At 41.2% G+C, this 15,781-nt stretch overlaps 1 protein-coding gene across 1 annotated transcript in view; it reads left to right on the top strand.

The window, feature by feature from the left end:
- SYT16 (synaptotagmin 16) overlaps nucleotides 1-15,781 on the top strand; it is a 39,663-nt gene that overhangs the window by 11,659 nt on the left and 12,223 nt on the right. Inside the window, exons 2-4 of the mRNA XM_005149617.3 lie at nucleotides 9,099-9,346; nucleotides 13,273-13,716; nucleotides 14,796-14,985. Of these exons, the coding sequence (XP_005149674.2) occupies nucleotides 9,099-9,346; nucleotides 13,273-13,716; nucleotides 14,796-14,985 (882 nt within the window). The remainder of the gene's footprint in view (nucleotides 1-9,098; nucleotides 9,347-13,272; nucleotides 13,717-14,795; nucleotides 14,986-15,781) is intronic.

Genomic DNA, 15,781 nt, shown 5'->3' on the forward strand with positions numbered 1-15,781 from the left:
AGGGAGTTACATGCAGGTCATCCAGGGGTTGTTCTCACAGGAGCAGCCCAGGAGTGCTCATTCACATGCCCTTTGTGAAATTTCTTGTAATAACCAGAACTGCACACTACGTTAAAGCACATCAGGTATACAGCCTCATGTCCACGTAACTGGGTTTATAGTGTTATGGTTGTTTTATAAAATGGTGGAAGATGTGGCTTAATTACTAAGGATGATATTTTACTCCTGATTTTTTGGTAAGCTGTTTGAGTAAAAAGTGGACTTCATTTTAAGTAGAATAATTTTTATTTATCCTAAATATCCAAAGGTTCTACACATATAAATAGAACTTAACAGGATTTGCTGAGCATTTAAAATAATTCTGTAGAGGTTGCATGAGCTTTAGGTGATATGGTTTAGTGTGAGGTGTCCCTGCCCATGGCAGGGGGGTTGGAACTGGATGATCTTAAGGTCCTTTCCAACCCTAACTATTCTATGATTCTATCATTCTATATGCTCATGTTGAACTGACAACACAGTTGAAGAGCTTTAGATCATAGCACATTTAGGCTATAGGGTTTATACAGTTTGAAATAAGTCCTAAAATATTTCCAATAAACTTATTTTTAACAGCTTATATAAAAATAATTGATTTTTATGACAGCTGGTCACTGATAATTTACAAACTAATGTGTAAAAGTTAGGAACTGTTAGCTTTTTCCTCCAGTTGAGAACAATTTTCTAGAAGGAACAGCAAGCTTATTGTCAAACAGTGGCCAATCAGACCAGAGGGTCAAGTCTACCAGCGTGTCAGCATGGAAGAAGCCAGCTCCTGCTGGGCTGGTGGTGGGAGCAGTTTGCTCTGGTACTGCCAGCTTCCTTGCTTTGTCCTCTCTGCCTGCGGAGCTGAGTGCTGTCTTCTGTGCAGATAAATTTATGGAGCAGTGACAGCAGTTGTCATTAAGTTTATACTACAGATTTTTAATAGACCTAACACAGTATGTAAAATCAGGATCCAGTTTCCCCACCTCTGGCTGTATGACTGTTGTGAGATTTGAGGTGAAAAAGCATGCTTTCCCTCCCAAACCAGGCAGTGTCACTGAGAAAGCTGCCCCCTACTCATTGCTCATCGGCAATGTCCTTTATTTCAGCTGCTTGGGTTTACCATAGTGATTATCAAAGTGAGTCTTGGCAACCATATCGTACATTCCATGCTCAAGTGCACCAACCATACTCGACAGCTGGCTTGTTCACACACAAACATGCATGTGCACACCAACTGCCCTTTGTCCCCACTGCTCCTTTCTCTGTGCTGTCAGTGGATCTAAATGTCCTGCTGTTGCACTTCCTTCATGCTGATGGCAGGGAGATCAGCAAAATGCCTCTGCATTTTCATCCTGATAAAGCAAGGCCAAGTATATATAGTATGTATTGAACCCTCCTTCACCCATCTGGTGGATATTCACGCACTAATGAGGGTGCAGTCATCTCATATTCAAAACACGTCTTGGTAGCAGGAGGGGAAGGGCACTCACAGGGACATGCTCAAATGCGTATCTTCACTTTTAAAGGTTATAATTTACATTGGTCTCCTGAGTTCCTCTGCTGCTGGCAGATGGAGTCAGCAGTGCCTGTTAGCCAAGTGCTGTAATTATGTGTTCCTGGTATTAACCCAGAGCAGGTTATGTCTGAGTTACTTTTTCTACACAAAAGAAGTTCCCTCTCCACCTTAGCAGGAACTGCAGAGGCCTGGAAACATGAAAAAGTTTTCAAGTACTTTGCTTACTACTTAGTCTTTGCACATGCTAATGATTTTACAAGTGGTTCTCTGTGTTGTGTCTTAGTACTCTACTCTGTCAAACACCTTAATAAAAACCCAATAGAGTCACATGCAGAGTTGGGCAAGGTCTAATAATATATAAATGTTGCTGATACAGTATAAAATTCACAGGCTTTACAGAGGTTTGAAGAAGCAGGTGATTCTCCAGTTCATTTCCTAATCCTCCCTGAACCCTGGATCCCCTTTTTCTCCCTGGAAGGTCCTTCTGAGAGCTAGGAATGTCCTGTGTCTTCTGGTTTCTTGGCTAAGGGCAGCAGACAGTCTAAAGCCTGAGTTGTGACTTTTTTTGCCAGTAAACCATTACAGGGAGGATGAATAACAGACAGCATCTCCAGGCAGCGATGCTGAGGTGATTAAGCAGTTTGATATCTCTGTCATGCTAACAAATTTTTTGATCAGAAGTATCTGAAAAAGCAACACCAGCAGGGGTGGACCATAGACCCAAATTTAGCTGTTTGCTCTCCAGACATGAGGAGTATGGTACATAGGTATCTGAATGCAAAGGTACTGTTTGCATGCAATAAGGTTTAGGAAGTTGGAGTCTAAGACTCCAAAGCCTCAACGTGGAGAGGTTCTTTTGTTGTGGAGAGCAAGTCCTGAATCTTGCTTTCTCTCTTACTTGGTTTCCTTATTGGTTACCTGCAGCTCGTTTCTAAAATGCTTAGAGGGAAAGGTCTGGATCCATGTCCTACTGAAGTCCATGAAGATCTTTCCATTAACTGTATATGGCTTTTGAATTCTGTCTCTTAATCAACTGGGATTTTCATGTATTTTATCACAAATTTTGCCAGAGTAAAGATTACAGGACTTTGTTCTAATTATTTTTATCTGTGCTACCAAAATAATTTCTTTAGCAAGCCTTTTTTAGAAGTTGAATGTCTCCTTTTGTTAGCAGCTTTGCAAACACGAGGTGAACAGTGAATTATGCTGTATCATTTGCCAGCACATACGCCAAATGTCAGGCAATGACAGAAACTAAAATTTATGGCACAGAAGGGAAGTCTTTTATGATCTTATATGGACTAATGTAATGACTCTTTTATACAAACAGAGATGAAATGCATTTAAAAACATAGCTACTTAGAAAATTGGCCTGAACACATTCTAAAATCTGGAGAAGCTTATTAGAGGGAAGAGGCGTGAAAGTGCCCTTTGTTTCTAATTCTGTAGGATGTTTTAGTTTTGAAATATAATTGCTTGATTTTATTGCACCATCTGATTAGAGCAATCTTTTTAAAAGATGGCTCTCCATTGAACTCTTCTTCTGACATAAGATGGTGCAGAGTTCCTCTTAATTTTCTTTTCAGAGGTAATATTGATATTGTTGAAATAGGTGTTCAGAAACTAGATGAAACCAGATGTTGAAGCTTACTTCCACTAAGACATTCAGTACTCTGCCTCATTCTTAAATAAGCTCAAGATTAGACCCTTTGTTATGAACAGGTGCCTAAGATCTAGCTAATCTTTGGGTATGTCAGGTCTCCTTCAAACCCAGAGAGGCTTGAGGCATGTAGAGCTGCTGTTACTGGGTGTACAGCAATAGTTGCACACACCCACGGCTGCCAATATGCTTGGGAGAAAAGCTGAATGGTTGGGGTAAATCCTAGATAACTCCACAGCCTGCTGCTCCAGTTGCTGGTCTGAGAACTCCATTTATGTGAGAGACCATTTTGGTCTCTAGTGTGATCACAAAACACAGACAGGTATGTGGATATGAAGAGATCATTGTGCCCTAAGGGTGTATCAAACACTGTTTCAGCTGAGTGTGCCCTCTGGTCCTTTCTGGGTGAGAGTGATGAAGGATCTTTTGAAAATGCCAAGGCTCCTGGCACTTTCAGACCTTCTTTGGACTCTGCCCAAGACTTCTCTTCTCCTTGTGTTCTCTTACCAGACCTTTTCCTCATGTAGCTGGTAGTTTTCTCACAAAATCAGAACTTTGTAACCAATTTAGGCATGCAGCGAAGTTGAGCATCTCAGAGAGCCCTGAATAGCTTCTCTCCCACTCAGCCTTGACATACGGCAAAGTTTTCTCACATCATGAGATTTTCTTACATGAGATTTTCCTTGACCCCCTGTTTCTGTTATCAGTGTCATGGCAGTCTGCTTTTCGGACTCATTTAGCTTTAACTTTCGCCTGTTAAAAATCTCTGTAGTAAGCTGAATAGAGCTTGGAAAGAGGAGTGCTCACTGCAGGAAGGAAGTGTTTGGAGGATGCTCTTGGGGAGCTGAATGGTTTGAATGCCAGCTCTGCCCACAGCCTCTCTGCAAATCACCCTGTTAATAAAGAGCCTATTTTAGTTCTGGAAACATGGAGTCTTCTCAGGCATTACCCAGCATGTGGTAAATTAAACAATCTTGGCCTGATTACAAAATGTCACTTGAAATTTAAGATCCTTTTTCTCTTTAACCCCTAAAATTTACAAGGCATTTTTGTTTAGATTTATTGTAATTGGATAATAATTCTTCTCCTTTGAGGCTCTTCTAGGAAGTTTTTTATCACTTTTTGATGGCTAATCTCAAAATATCTAGGGGCAGGAGCACTGCTTTGTCTCCCTGCATCTGATTTAGTTCAGTATAAGGGAGCATACCTTACAGTGTATGGTATGATGGCATACCATACAGTGATTTGGGGCTGGGACTGTACCAAAAACCAGGTCAGAGGATTAGTGCTGCATGAGGACAAATATGCCTCAGTCTCACAGACTCATCTCTCTGCTGCTGTTACTGTCTTTCAGGAAAAAAGATTTGAAAATCATTGTTAGTAGGTAGGAGGATTTCAAGTCCAGAAGTACCTAGATTCATATTGAAATCCTTCCCTCCTCTGATCCATATTTAAACAGGCTTTTAACTTTCAGCATATGTTTATGTACAGTTTCCATACACTCTAGAAGACAGGATCAAATTTCTTTCATTCTGGAAAATCACAAACAAAAGACTTACTTTTTCTTGTAAAAGCGCAGTGATTCATTGCAAGCCACAAAGCAAATATCACCTTGGTCAGCACAGGTAATAGGCATACATGGAACTCTTCATCTCAGTGTTTCTTGCTGGTCAATGAACTGTGTGGCGTTAATTTAACAAGATCTACTGAACTCCATCTTTTAACTCTGGCAGTGTGGGTTAGGGAGTGATGAGGCCTCTCGGGACTTTTCTTTGGCCCATTGTAACTCTTCATAAACTGAGAGATTGTGTACTACTGAAAAAGAAAGATACTGTAGGTTAACCAGGCCACTTATCTGCAGATGTGAGGGGGCATTTTTCAGCCTGATTTTCAGTGTTTGATGTGCTGAGCTTTCCTGTGTCTTTGGAGAGATGCTTCCATGTACCAGTGCCTTTGGGTTCTGTTTGGAGGTGATGCTCATCATTTTCTTCAGTTTCTTCATAGCCACTTCTCCAACCCTGAATGCAGACTTTCCTGTTTTATTGGTGATTTCTGTTCCTCAGTATTCCCCTTGCCTCCTTCCTGGCCTGTGGACACGTGTGACACAACAGGGAAAGTCTGGGAAGCAGGACTGGAAAAAAAATAATCAAATCACATTCTTTTAGTATAAAGTACTATCTACCCTTAATTTTAGAACTGACTGCTATTGCTCTGTGGGGACTTTTGGCTAACTAAATTTGAAATAGTTAGATAATGCTGTCTCAATGTATATTCCTGATGCTGTACTGTTTATTCATGTCAGGTATACATAAGACATTTGACATTTTATTCCTTAAAGATCTCTCAGGTAAATTACAGGCATTTTACTGCTCTGACCTTTTCCTTTACATGAAGAACTTCTGTTTTCACCATTTTTTTTGGTGAATATAATTTTAGAACAGACGTAATTGGAGAGGTGTAGTTGCTCCAGTCTGTATAGTTATTACCTGTAATGATCCTATAATACTGATATTTGTAAATGATCATCTCTTACCAAACTACTTTAAATTTAAAGACTGTTTCACTGAATGGTTTTGGTGAATCACCTTTTCTGTTCCTTTCCGTGAATACTACATTTGCTTTCCTAACACATTTTGTGCCCAAGTCTTAGGGAGATGGCTTGCTCTATTAATATGTTTCTGGAGTTCTGTTATGAATAGCCTTTTATGGCTTTAATGTAGTTTTTGTAAATTCCTCTATTATTGATCTAGATATTATCTCAGCAGGAGTCAAAACCACGAGACAATTGTGTAAGGATAATTTCTTACTACAGTAGCATTTTATTCTGAAAGCCTGCTGTGTGGTGTGTGCTTTGATGGATGACCCGCTGTTTAAAATGTGTATTAGACATTGGCTTGCTAATTAAATGCCTTAAGGAGTGCCTGTACCCATTCAGTCTCAGTAAATTTGTGAAATTTCTGTTATTTTATTTCTTGCTTACGTTCTTGTGTTTACTTCTTTCTATTTTCTGATTTTGTAGAGAAAAATGGGAGTAATATAAAAATATCAAACTGCTTTCTGTCCTTACTCAAGAGTTTCAGCTCATGGTATTGTTGAGACAATGAGGGCTTTCGGATTTAGTACTAGGTCTGCCAGGGGAGCATGAGGAGGAGAAGAGGTGGGCTTTGCATTTCGGAAGGGAGTGGGAAGAGCACAGGGAGATCTGAATTTGGATTCCTTTTTCCTCCTGAAGGATCATCTCCCATGTCTCAGAAGAGGACCATAATTACACATGCAATATGTACACATAATTACAAAGCTGTGAGGTGCCCTCCGACTTCTCTGTTGAAGTGCCCATGTATGATGCATTTTACTGGGAGGGAGGATGTGAGAACATTCATAAGTGAAAAAATAGGATAAAGTTATTCTAATCTCTGAGCTGTTAAATTGAAAGAGCAGTCAAGGAGGGCAGGGATTTCTGCACACTTCCAGGAAATATTTCCTGTGTTTAATCCCCATTCCCTTTGTTGTTTTGGGCTGGGGCCTTTGTGGTTATTGTTTGTTTGTTTGTTTGGGGTTTTTTGTTTTGTTTTTTCCCCTCTTTTTTTGTGGAGCAGGTATGAATCAGAAACATTACATTTACTGCTGAGGTTTCTGCAGGGCTGCTCTTAATCCCTTCATCCTTCAGCCTCTACTGTACTGATACTGACCCATATGTGGGATTTTATACTTGGCCTTGTTGAACTTCATGAGGTTGATATTAGCCCACTTCTAATGTCTGTCAAAGTACCTCTGGTTGGCATTCCTTCCCTCAAAAGTTTCAAATGTGCCACTCAGCTTGAAGTTATCTGCAAACTTGCTGAAGGTGCACTCAATCCCTTTATGTCATTAGTAAAGATACTGAACAGTACTGGTCTCAGTATAGACCACTGAGTTACACCACTTTCACTAATCTCTGATTGGACATTGAGGATATTGTGTGGGGCCATGTCAAAGGCCTTACAGAATTTAAGTTGCATGACATCTTTTGGTCTTCTCTTATCCACCAATGCAGTCTGTCCAGCACAGATGGCCACCAGATTACTCAGGTAGGGTTTTCCCTCTGTGATGCTATATTGGCTGTGTCTAATAACTTTTCTGTCACCTGTATTCCTGGATATCTTCCAGGAAAGACCTGTTCCATGACCCTGCTGGGCACAGAGATGAGACTGACTGGTAGTTCCCAGGGTCCCCCTTTTTACCCTTTTAAAGAATGAGTATGGAGTTCCCCTTTTTTTGGTGTCTTCACCTGACTGGCATGACTTTTCAAGTATAATGGAGAGCAACTTAGCAACTACATCAACCAGTTCCCTCAGAACCCTGGGATGCATCTCACCAGGTCGCGTGGACTTTGCCTCATGCAAAGAGTTGTGGTCAATGGCTCAGTGTTCAGCTGGAGACCAGTAACAAGTGGTGCTCCTCAGGGATCAGTGTTGGGACCGATCTTGTTCAACATCATTGTCAGTGACATGGGCAGTGGGACTGAGTGTGCCCTCAGCAAGTTTGCTGATGACACCAAGCTGTGTGGTTCAGTTGATAATGCTGGAGGGAAGGAATGCCATTCAGAGAGACCGTGACATGCTTGTGCGGTGAGCTGATTCCAAACTTATGAAGTTTAACCATGACAAATGCAAGGTTCTACACCTGGGTTGGAGCAATCCCAGGCACAGCTACAGGATGGACAGAGAAGAGATTCAGAGCAGCCCTGTGGAAAAGGACTTGGGAATGTTGGTTGATGAGAAAATGAACATGAGCCAGCTTCAGTGTGCACTCACAACCCAGAAAGCCAACCGTATTCTGGGCTGCATCAAAAGGAGTGTGACCAGCAGGTTGAAGGAGGTGATCCTGCCCCTCTACTCTGCTCTTGTGAGACCTCACTTGGAGCATTGTGTGCAGTTCTGGTGTCCTCAACATAAAAAGAACATGGTAGTGTTGGAACAAGTCCAGAGGAGGGCCACGAGGATGATCAGGGGACTGGAGCACCTCCTGTATGAAGACAGGCTGAGAAAGTTGGGGCTGTTGAGCCTGGAGAAGAGAAGGCTGCATGGAAACCTCATAGCAGCCTTCCAGTATCTGAAGGGGGCCTACAGGGATGCTGGGGATGGACTATTCATTAGGGACTGTAGTGATAGGAAAAGGGATAACAGGTTAAAACTTAAACAGGGGAAGTTTCGATTGGATATAAGGAGAAAGTTCTTTACTGTGAGGGTGGTGAGGCACTGGAATGAGTTGCCACGGAGTTTGTGAATGCTCCAGGAAATGAAGGAGCACATCTCCCTTCTGTCTCTCTTTAGACAATTTAGCCCCATTATGGGATTTGGAGATTCCTAGTTGGCTTGTGGGACTGGTCATGTGCTCCCATGTTCCCCGGGATGAGTAGTAGGGTTGTGGTGGCACCCTGTTAGGAAACTCCTTTCCTCACCAGCACCACCCACATGGGGCAACGCTAACTCCGTTTGTTTCCTCCTCCTTATCCTCCTGCGTATAAGCAAATTGCTGATACCTGTTCATCAGGCCTGTGCAGTGCCTTTCAGTTTTTTGTCTGACCTGTGTTTGCATGGAAACAGTTGCTTTGGGGTTGCAAGGCAGCCCCAAGGCACTTCAATATCCCCAAAACTCAACTGATAATTACATTTGTTAGTTAACTTCTTCAAGTAAAGGCAGACGGTTTCTCAGGTCAGGATGGGGTGAGAAGCAGCCATGTCCACTCCACTGAGTAATTTATACAGTCTATGGTGTTTTGTAAGTTCAGAAACTGTCTTGCGTGCACTGGAGATAAGTGCAAAAGAAAGGAAAAGAGAGAAAAGCACATTTTGGGAGGTGGAGAGAGAGGAATTTTTTCTAATCCCTCTGAAATTATTTTATTTTGAAAATTATTAGGTCTGGATGGACTAAGCCAACTGAGTTACCAAGACAACCTATCCTATGGTGAAGATGACCATTTATCTGTTGATTCAAGAGCAACAACTGAGAGTAGGGGCATGGGGCAGCATAAAGAGCCTAGGATGGAGTCCAGTATTGCTGATGGCATTAGGCGGCAAGCCACAGAAGGATGTTTGGAAGTGGATACCAACCAGAGATTTGAAGTAAATGATGCTACTGACAGCTCATCGCCTTGGAGCCCCAAGGTATGGTGAATTATCATGTATTACACACAGTGTAAGCTTTCAAAGAGTATTGAGGCCAAAAAATATTAGAGGAGAAATGAAGTGAAAAATTGGTCAGCACAGAATAAGATAGTGCTACTTCCCCGTGCATGTGTGCTTGAACATATGCTCCTCTCTACATGTTTTCCCTTTTTCTGGTATTTTACCTCTTGCTACTAACACTCATTCAGAGAAGCTGTTTTATAGCTTCATTTCTGACTGCAATCTCTGAATTGAAATTGGAGCCATCAGCTGCCTGACAGCATTTACTATCATTTAGCAAAGAGCACTCTGTAGCAGCCCAGGGCTTTGTTATTGGCTGTATGTGCAGGGTGAGTGTCTAGGAACCTGGTGTGTGGTCGCTGGGTGAGACCTGTGCCTCTTTTTCCAGGTAGTTTCTATGGCTTAGGCAGTGGAAGCATCTGGAAAGCTGAAGGAGCTGGTGAGGGTGGCCCATGACTTAGCCAAGTGATCAGAATTCTGGTCCTCATTGATACTAGGCATCCTTCCAGGGAAGGAGGGAGCCTGAGGTTGGAGTGCCTCTGCTTTTCCTTAGCTCTGCACCTTTAATTTGAAGACTTAAGAAAACACTGCAGATTTTAAGGCATTGTAAACACCTGATGACTTAGCATCTCCCTTTTCTCTCCTATTTTTTCAGTGTCATGGGTGGGTTTTCATTATTACTTTACCACAAGATTAAATTTCTTGAAAAAAAAAAATAAATCAGCCTGCACCAGATATATTAAAAGAACAGTACAAAGGTCACATCTTCAGCCTTAGTTATAAGGGACTGTTCTTTAGCTGTGGAATGAATACCATCATCAAATTCTGAGCAACAAGGCTTTGAGGGAAAAGGTTCTTTTCCTCAGAGTATGCTGCCTGCAGCAAGTTAAGGAGATGGAAAGCAGTTCCTGGTGCATCTGCTGCAGCCCTAAGAGGAGTTTTGAACAGATTTTGATTTGCTGTACAATCCGGTTCCCCCAGATACTACACTACACATGGGAGCTCCATGCACTGGCAGCCCTTTTCTCTCTTTGCTGTGTGCCTCTGACATGCACTGTTTGTCTGCCTTTCTGAGGATCATTTCTCCTTTTCCACATTTGATGTACATTCCCATGGTTTACATGTGCTGCGATGTCTCCAGTGTCCTCTTGCATTTCTTTGGAATACATTTCTTGTTTTCCTCCTGGTATCTACATTTTAAAAATGCAAAGAATGATTATAGAATCAGGAGGCAGGTATGACTAAGTCCCAGTTTATGTACTACAAGCAGCTTCTCACCCAAAAGTATTGTGTAGATTAATGAAAGACTTTATTGTAGGAACTAAATGTTCTGACAAGCCAGAAATGTCCAAGCACTGTTATGCTCCACTCAAAGGACCTCTCTTTAGAAACAAAAATGGTAATTTTGTGCCCCTGGGGTGCAACCACAAGTACTATTTTAAACCTTGTCTGTGAAACTCTTTCAGGTTTCTCTGGCAGATATTTACTTATTTTACCCAGTGAAGTGGATATTGGCTGTACTGGACAACTGGGTTAGACATACAGTATCAATCTGTATACTTGGCTTGAAGTCTCAACAGCTTGTGTTGAGAAAAGAGAAAGAAAGAAATTTGGATGATGTACCTAAAATCCACACTTTCCTTGTATTTCAGTTTAAATGTCTGTATAACTGGTATGTTCATGAAAGGACAACCCCAGCCCAGGTCTGGAAGCTGAGGGGAATTCTGTTAATGACTTCCACAAAAAGATGATAGAGCATCTGTAAGCTTCATGTGCTGAAAACCTGTACAGGGGTGAGTCCCAAATAGTCTGATAGGACCAGCCCATGATGTCTCTAAAGCTTGGCTGCCCACAGAAAGGTCAGTGCCACAGAATCTGTCATTTCTCTTTCCCTCTTTGCCTCCAGTTCATTCAGTTTTCTCTGCAGTGGATGTGGCCAGAGCTATAGTAGTATATACTGAAATTTCCTGAAATCTAGACTCTTTCTAGTTTTTCTGTCAAAAACCAGATGATAGCTGATCTTCAGACTACTCTACATGCTGCCAGGAGGTGAGATACTCAGCCCTGTTGGGGCAGAAAAGTGCTCTTCAATCTTTGTACCTGTGGATTTATGATGAATTTGCATTCTCTAGCTCAGGCATGTTGATGAAAGCAAAGTTATGCTGCAGGCACAGTTATCTCCTCACTTTAGCAGCAGTTCTTAAATGTGCCTTGATTCCATCTCCTCAATAGCAAATGCACAGATGAAAGTGGGGAGGAATGAACATGTGGAACATGAGTCAAGTGCAATCCCGTTACGTTTCCTTCTTAGATATTATTTCATCAGCCAGACAGAAATAACTTGACAGCTACACAGCAGCACTTAGCATTTACATAACATCATATTCCCTTCAGGCAAGCTGGCCTGCCTTGCATTTTTGTCTTTGCAGCCTGCTGTTCATGCAGAAAGGCATTTCTATGGGCAACCAAGTAATTCTGTGTGTTATCCAAGCAGTGATGGCAGCAGGTCTCCGTCACTAATATGCATGCATGGACTTTTGTATTCATATGTATGAATCTTAAGCACATATGAAAAGCTGGAGCATTGCACATCATGGCAGATGAATTTGAGTGCTCAAAAAGCAGATTGACAGCAAGTAGATAAAATTTTTGAGGTTTGTCCAAGGTCTTGTTTGAGAGACATGCCACCCTAGACACTTGTGAAGGGAATTACGTCAGAAGTCCTGTGGCCCATCAATTGTACTCTTACCAATAAGATTCCTGATCTGTACTCTAAACAATAAGATATTGAAAAGAAGTGTTACTTGAAATGTGAAAGAAGATAAATGTTTGAGGAGGAGGGTGACTCAGACTGCTAGTGACAGGCCTTAATTCACCTTCTGGCTATTAACTGAAAATCTTTCCCTAGTACAGTGTATACTCATGTTTAAATACAAGTCATTGATCTCTATAGCAACCACTTTATCATATGAAGCACATTCTAGCTCTAAGATAAAAAAGTACTTTTGAACAGAAATGCACACGCCTACTCATCAAAAGATAAGGTGAGCATCCATGCTTTTTATCTTGTTTTATCAGAGTGGTTTTGGTTTTAAAAGCAGATAAAAGATTGGTTTCAGCATGTTTTGATTGTTTATTTTGAATTTTTATTCCAAATGTATTAGTATCCAAACTGGAATAGATGCTTTTTTTTGAGGAGATTTAAAAAGAGAATAAAGAGTAAATATGTATTTAATCAGACTGTTTTTCTTCATTATCGTTGCTTTAGCTGTAGAAAAGCCATTGAATTATAAGGCAACATCTAGAAATGGAATTTCTATTCTGCAAGAAATTCTGACATCTTGATTTCCCCTCCCATCAACCCAAATGCAGTGCTTAATTTTTGTTTTAATTTCCAGCAGAACAAAATATCTAAAGAGTTAACAGGTTTGACTGAATTGTTTGATTTTAGTAATGGAAAAAAAATTTTTTGAAATAATTCCAGTGTATATTCGAAGTAATAGATGAAAATAGGGTTTTTTTAATCAAACTAAACCTCGATGTCTCAGGATTAATCATTAATATCTCAAAATTGAGGGTTTTTTGGTTTGTTTTGGGGTGGGGTTTTTTTTAGTTTTTTTCTAGATTTTTTTGCCAAATGAAGTCGCCTGCAAAACATTGATAAAACTTTTATTTGGAAATGCTTCAACAAGTGGTGTTGCTTACTAGATTGTTTGAGGAGTAGTACACAAAATGAGGCAATTAACTGTCCCTGGCCTTTCTAGAAACAGTGGGATCCTTATTTTGCAGAGCAACTGCCTACACTTGCAACTGCAAGTGAGGAGAACAATTTCTTTCAAATAGAGTTGGGATCACAGAAGCAGTTGAACTTCAATGGGACTTTTATTTCTTCCTTCTCTTTGCAGGAACATATTGAAGTGAATAGCATACCAGCTCATCATAGTGCTCATGAACCCATCTGTAAATGTGGTGATCTAGACATCCTCTTCAACTATAAAGCCTCAAGTCAAAAGTTAGTAGTTACTGTCTTAGAAGCACGGGATATCCCAGACAAAGACCGCAGTGGAGTGAACACCTGGCAAGTGCACACAGTGCTGATGCCTAGCAAGAAACAGAGGGGTAAGACAAGTGTTCAGAGGGGACCGATCCCTGTGTTCAAGGATAAAATTACCTTCAGTAAGCTGGAGCCAGAGGAGTTAAGCAGCCATGGCATTCGTTTCCGGCTCTATGCAGTGCACAAGATAATTGGAGAGAAGATGATGGGAGAGCAGTTGTTCTGCCTGAGCAACATCAGCCAGGAAGGGGAAGCAAAAGTGACACTGGTCTTGGAGCCAAGGAGTAACTTGAGTGTAAGTCTGATGGAAGAAACATGGACTCTGTAAAATTGTTCACCTGGTGAATGAGGACCAGCTGTACTGACACCTTTCATTCAGAGCTGTTAGGGTTCAACTGGTGGATCTGTCCTACTGTCACTTGAAAATTTATCAGTAAGGGCATACCTTCCCCACAGAAAGCTGTGTGTTATTAACAGTGGCTCAGCTAGCAAGCTTAAACAAAATCATGTAGAGGTACTACATATAAATACATCATCAAATGCTGTGTCATTCAGAAATAATAGGCTGGTCCTGGAACCACCAAGGGCTAATTATGTCTTAATTTCAACAAGGACAGTAGTTTTTTGTGCATTGTTACATAGGTGGATCTGTACTACTACCACTGCAGGAACTACATCATTTGGCACTAACTTTGGCTTATGGATTTCTGTGTTGTGCAGTTCCCACATTATCAGAAATGCCTAGTAATGTGCCTTTTCATGAGAGTGGAAGTGAAAAGGTGGGTCATGTGAGAAAGAACTGGTTGTGCTCCTTTACAGTCTTCCATGCACATCACAGTCGTATCTTGCTCTGGCTCTGCCAATCAATTTGTATAGATGAGCTCTGTCATGATTCATTGTCTAAAAAAAGCTGAGTGAGAGGTGGTGCACATGAAATCAATAAACTATTTTCCAGCTGAAGGTGGCAGGGGGGGTAGGGTGGGATAGAGAGAGCATCATAGTAGCAAAGAAAGAAAGTAAGAAAATACACTATACATGACCCAAAACCCCCAAACTGCAAAATGCATTCCATCCAAAAGACATTGTCAAGGAGATTTACTGTGTGTTTGAGGTAGTACAATGTATACTTACCTCAGAGGCTTTAATTTACACTAGTGATAACACATTACTCAGAGTTCCTCATCTTTAAAGAGTAAGTTCAGAGGTGTGTTTTTGTAAAAGTGATGCTCTGATTCTGCTGGAGCCCCATTGTAATTCATTCTTAGTCATTGTTGTTTCTTAAGAAAGATCTTACTAAACAAGGGTAAAAGATATAAATTAAGGGAGGGTGGTGGTGAATGTCCTGATGAGTCTTTCAGTGCTCTTTCCCTACAGAGTGCAGACTCTCAGCTTAGTCTGTCAGCAATCTCTCACAGCGATAGTGCTTCTTCAACACAGTCCCTGTCACATGGAGGTGTGCCAGAGCTGCTCGTGGGATTGTCATACAATGCCACTACAGGGCGGCTGTCAGTGGAAGTGATCAAAGGCAGTCATTTCCGAAACCTCGCCATTAATAGGCCACCTGGTAAGTACTTTCACTGCTATTAAATAACACCATTGAGTCAAAATTTGCTTTTTATTTTCTTCCTCAGGATACTCAATTATGTCATTGCTGAGGTAGGTTTCCTTGGAGAACATTTGATTGAAAATTTAAAGCATTATTTCAAATACGTGTGCTGATAAATTTTACCATGTAATTGGAAGCAATCATGAAGACACAGCTGATGGGACAGTAATACTTGAATGTCTCTTTTATTGCATATACCTTGACATGATCTGATTATGGCAGAAGTGCTATTATACCCAAAGAACAGAGCAATTCTCAGCAGATCCATAGAAAGAAAGAAGCACTTTTCAAGCAATTATATGTTACCATGTGACCTGCAGAGGCCCTGCCTAGTGCCATTAAGTGTTTCCCTGGGCTATACTTTGTTTAGTCCCCTTGCTGTGCTGCTGAGGGCTAGGTGACCTGGTGCTTGGGGCCCTTTGGGATCCTGCTGATGGGAATTCTCTGCTGCCACAAAATGAAATTTTCTGCAGAAAGAAGTTTTGAAAGTTGCTCTTCTGGGTTGCAGCAGTTGAGTTCTCTTCCTGCAATACCTAAAGGAAAAAATGAGAACTGCATTACAGGAGGTTTAGTTAGTGCCTGAGCTGTAGTTACTCCCTGACAAAGATAGTGGTGCTAATGTCCATGATACAGATGACGTCGTGCAGCCATAGTGTATGGTGTTACCTGCTTTGTTGCTGGGGTCTCTCATTCAGGGGTTGAATGGCAGTGGTGTATTCATCTTGTATTGTTCGTTTGCCTCCTGTCTGAAATC

The sequence above is a fragment of the Melopsittacus undulatus genome, chromosome 4 (genome assembly GCF_012275295.1).
Source record: "Melopsittacus undulatus isolate bMelUnd1 chromosome 4, bMelUnd1.mat.Z, whole genome shotgun sequence".
NCBI classification, from domain to species: domain Eukaryota; kingdom Metazoa; phylum Chordata; class Aves; order Psittaciformes; family Psittaculidae; genus Melopsittacus; species Melopsittacus undulatus.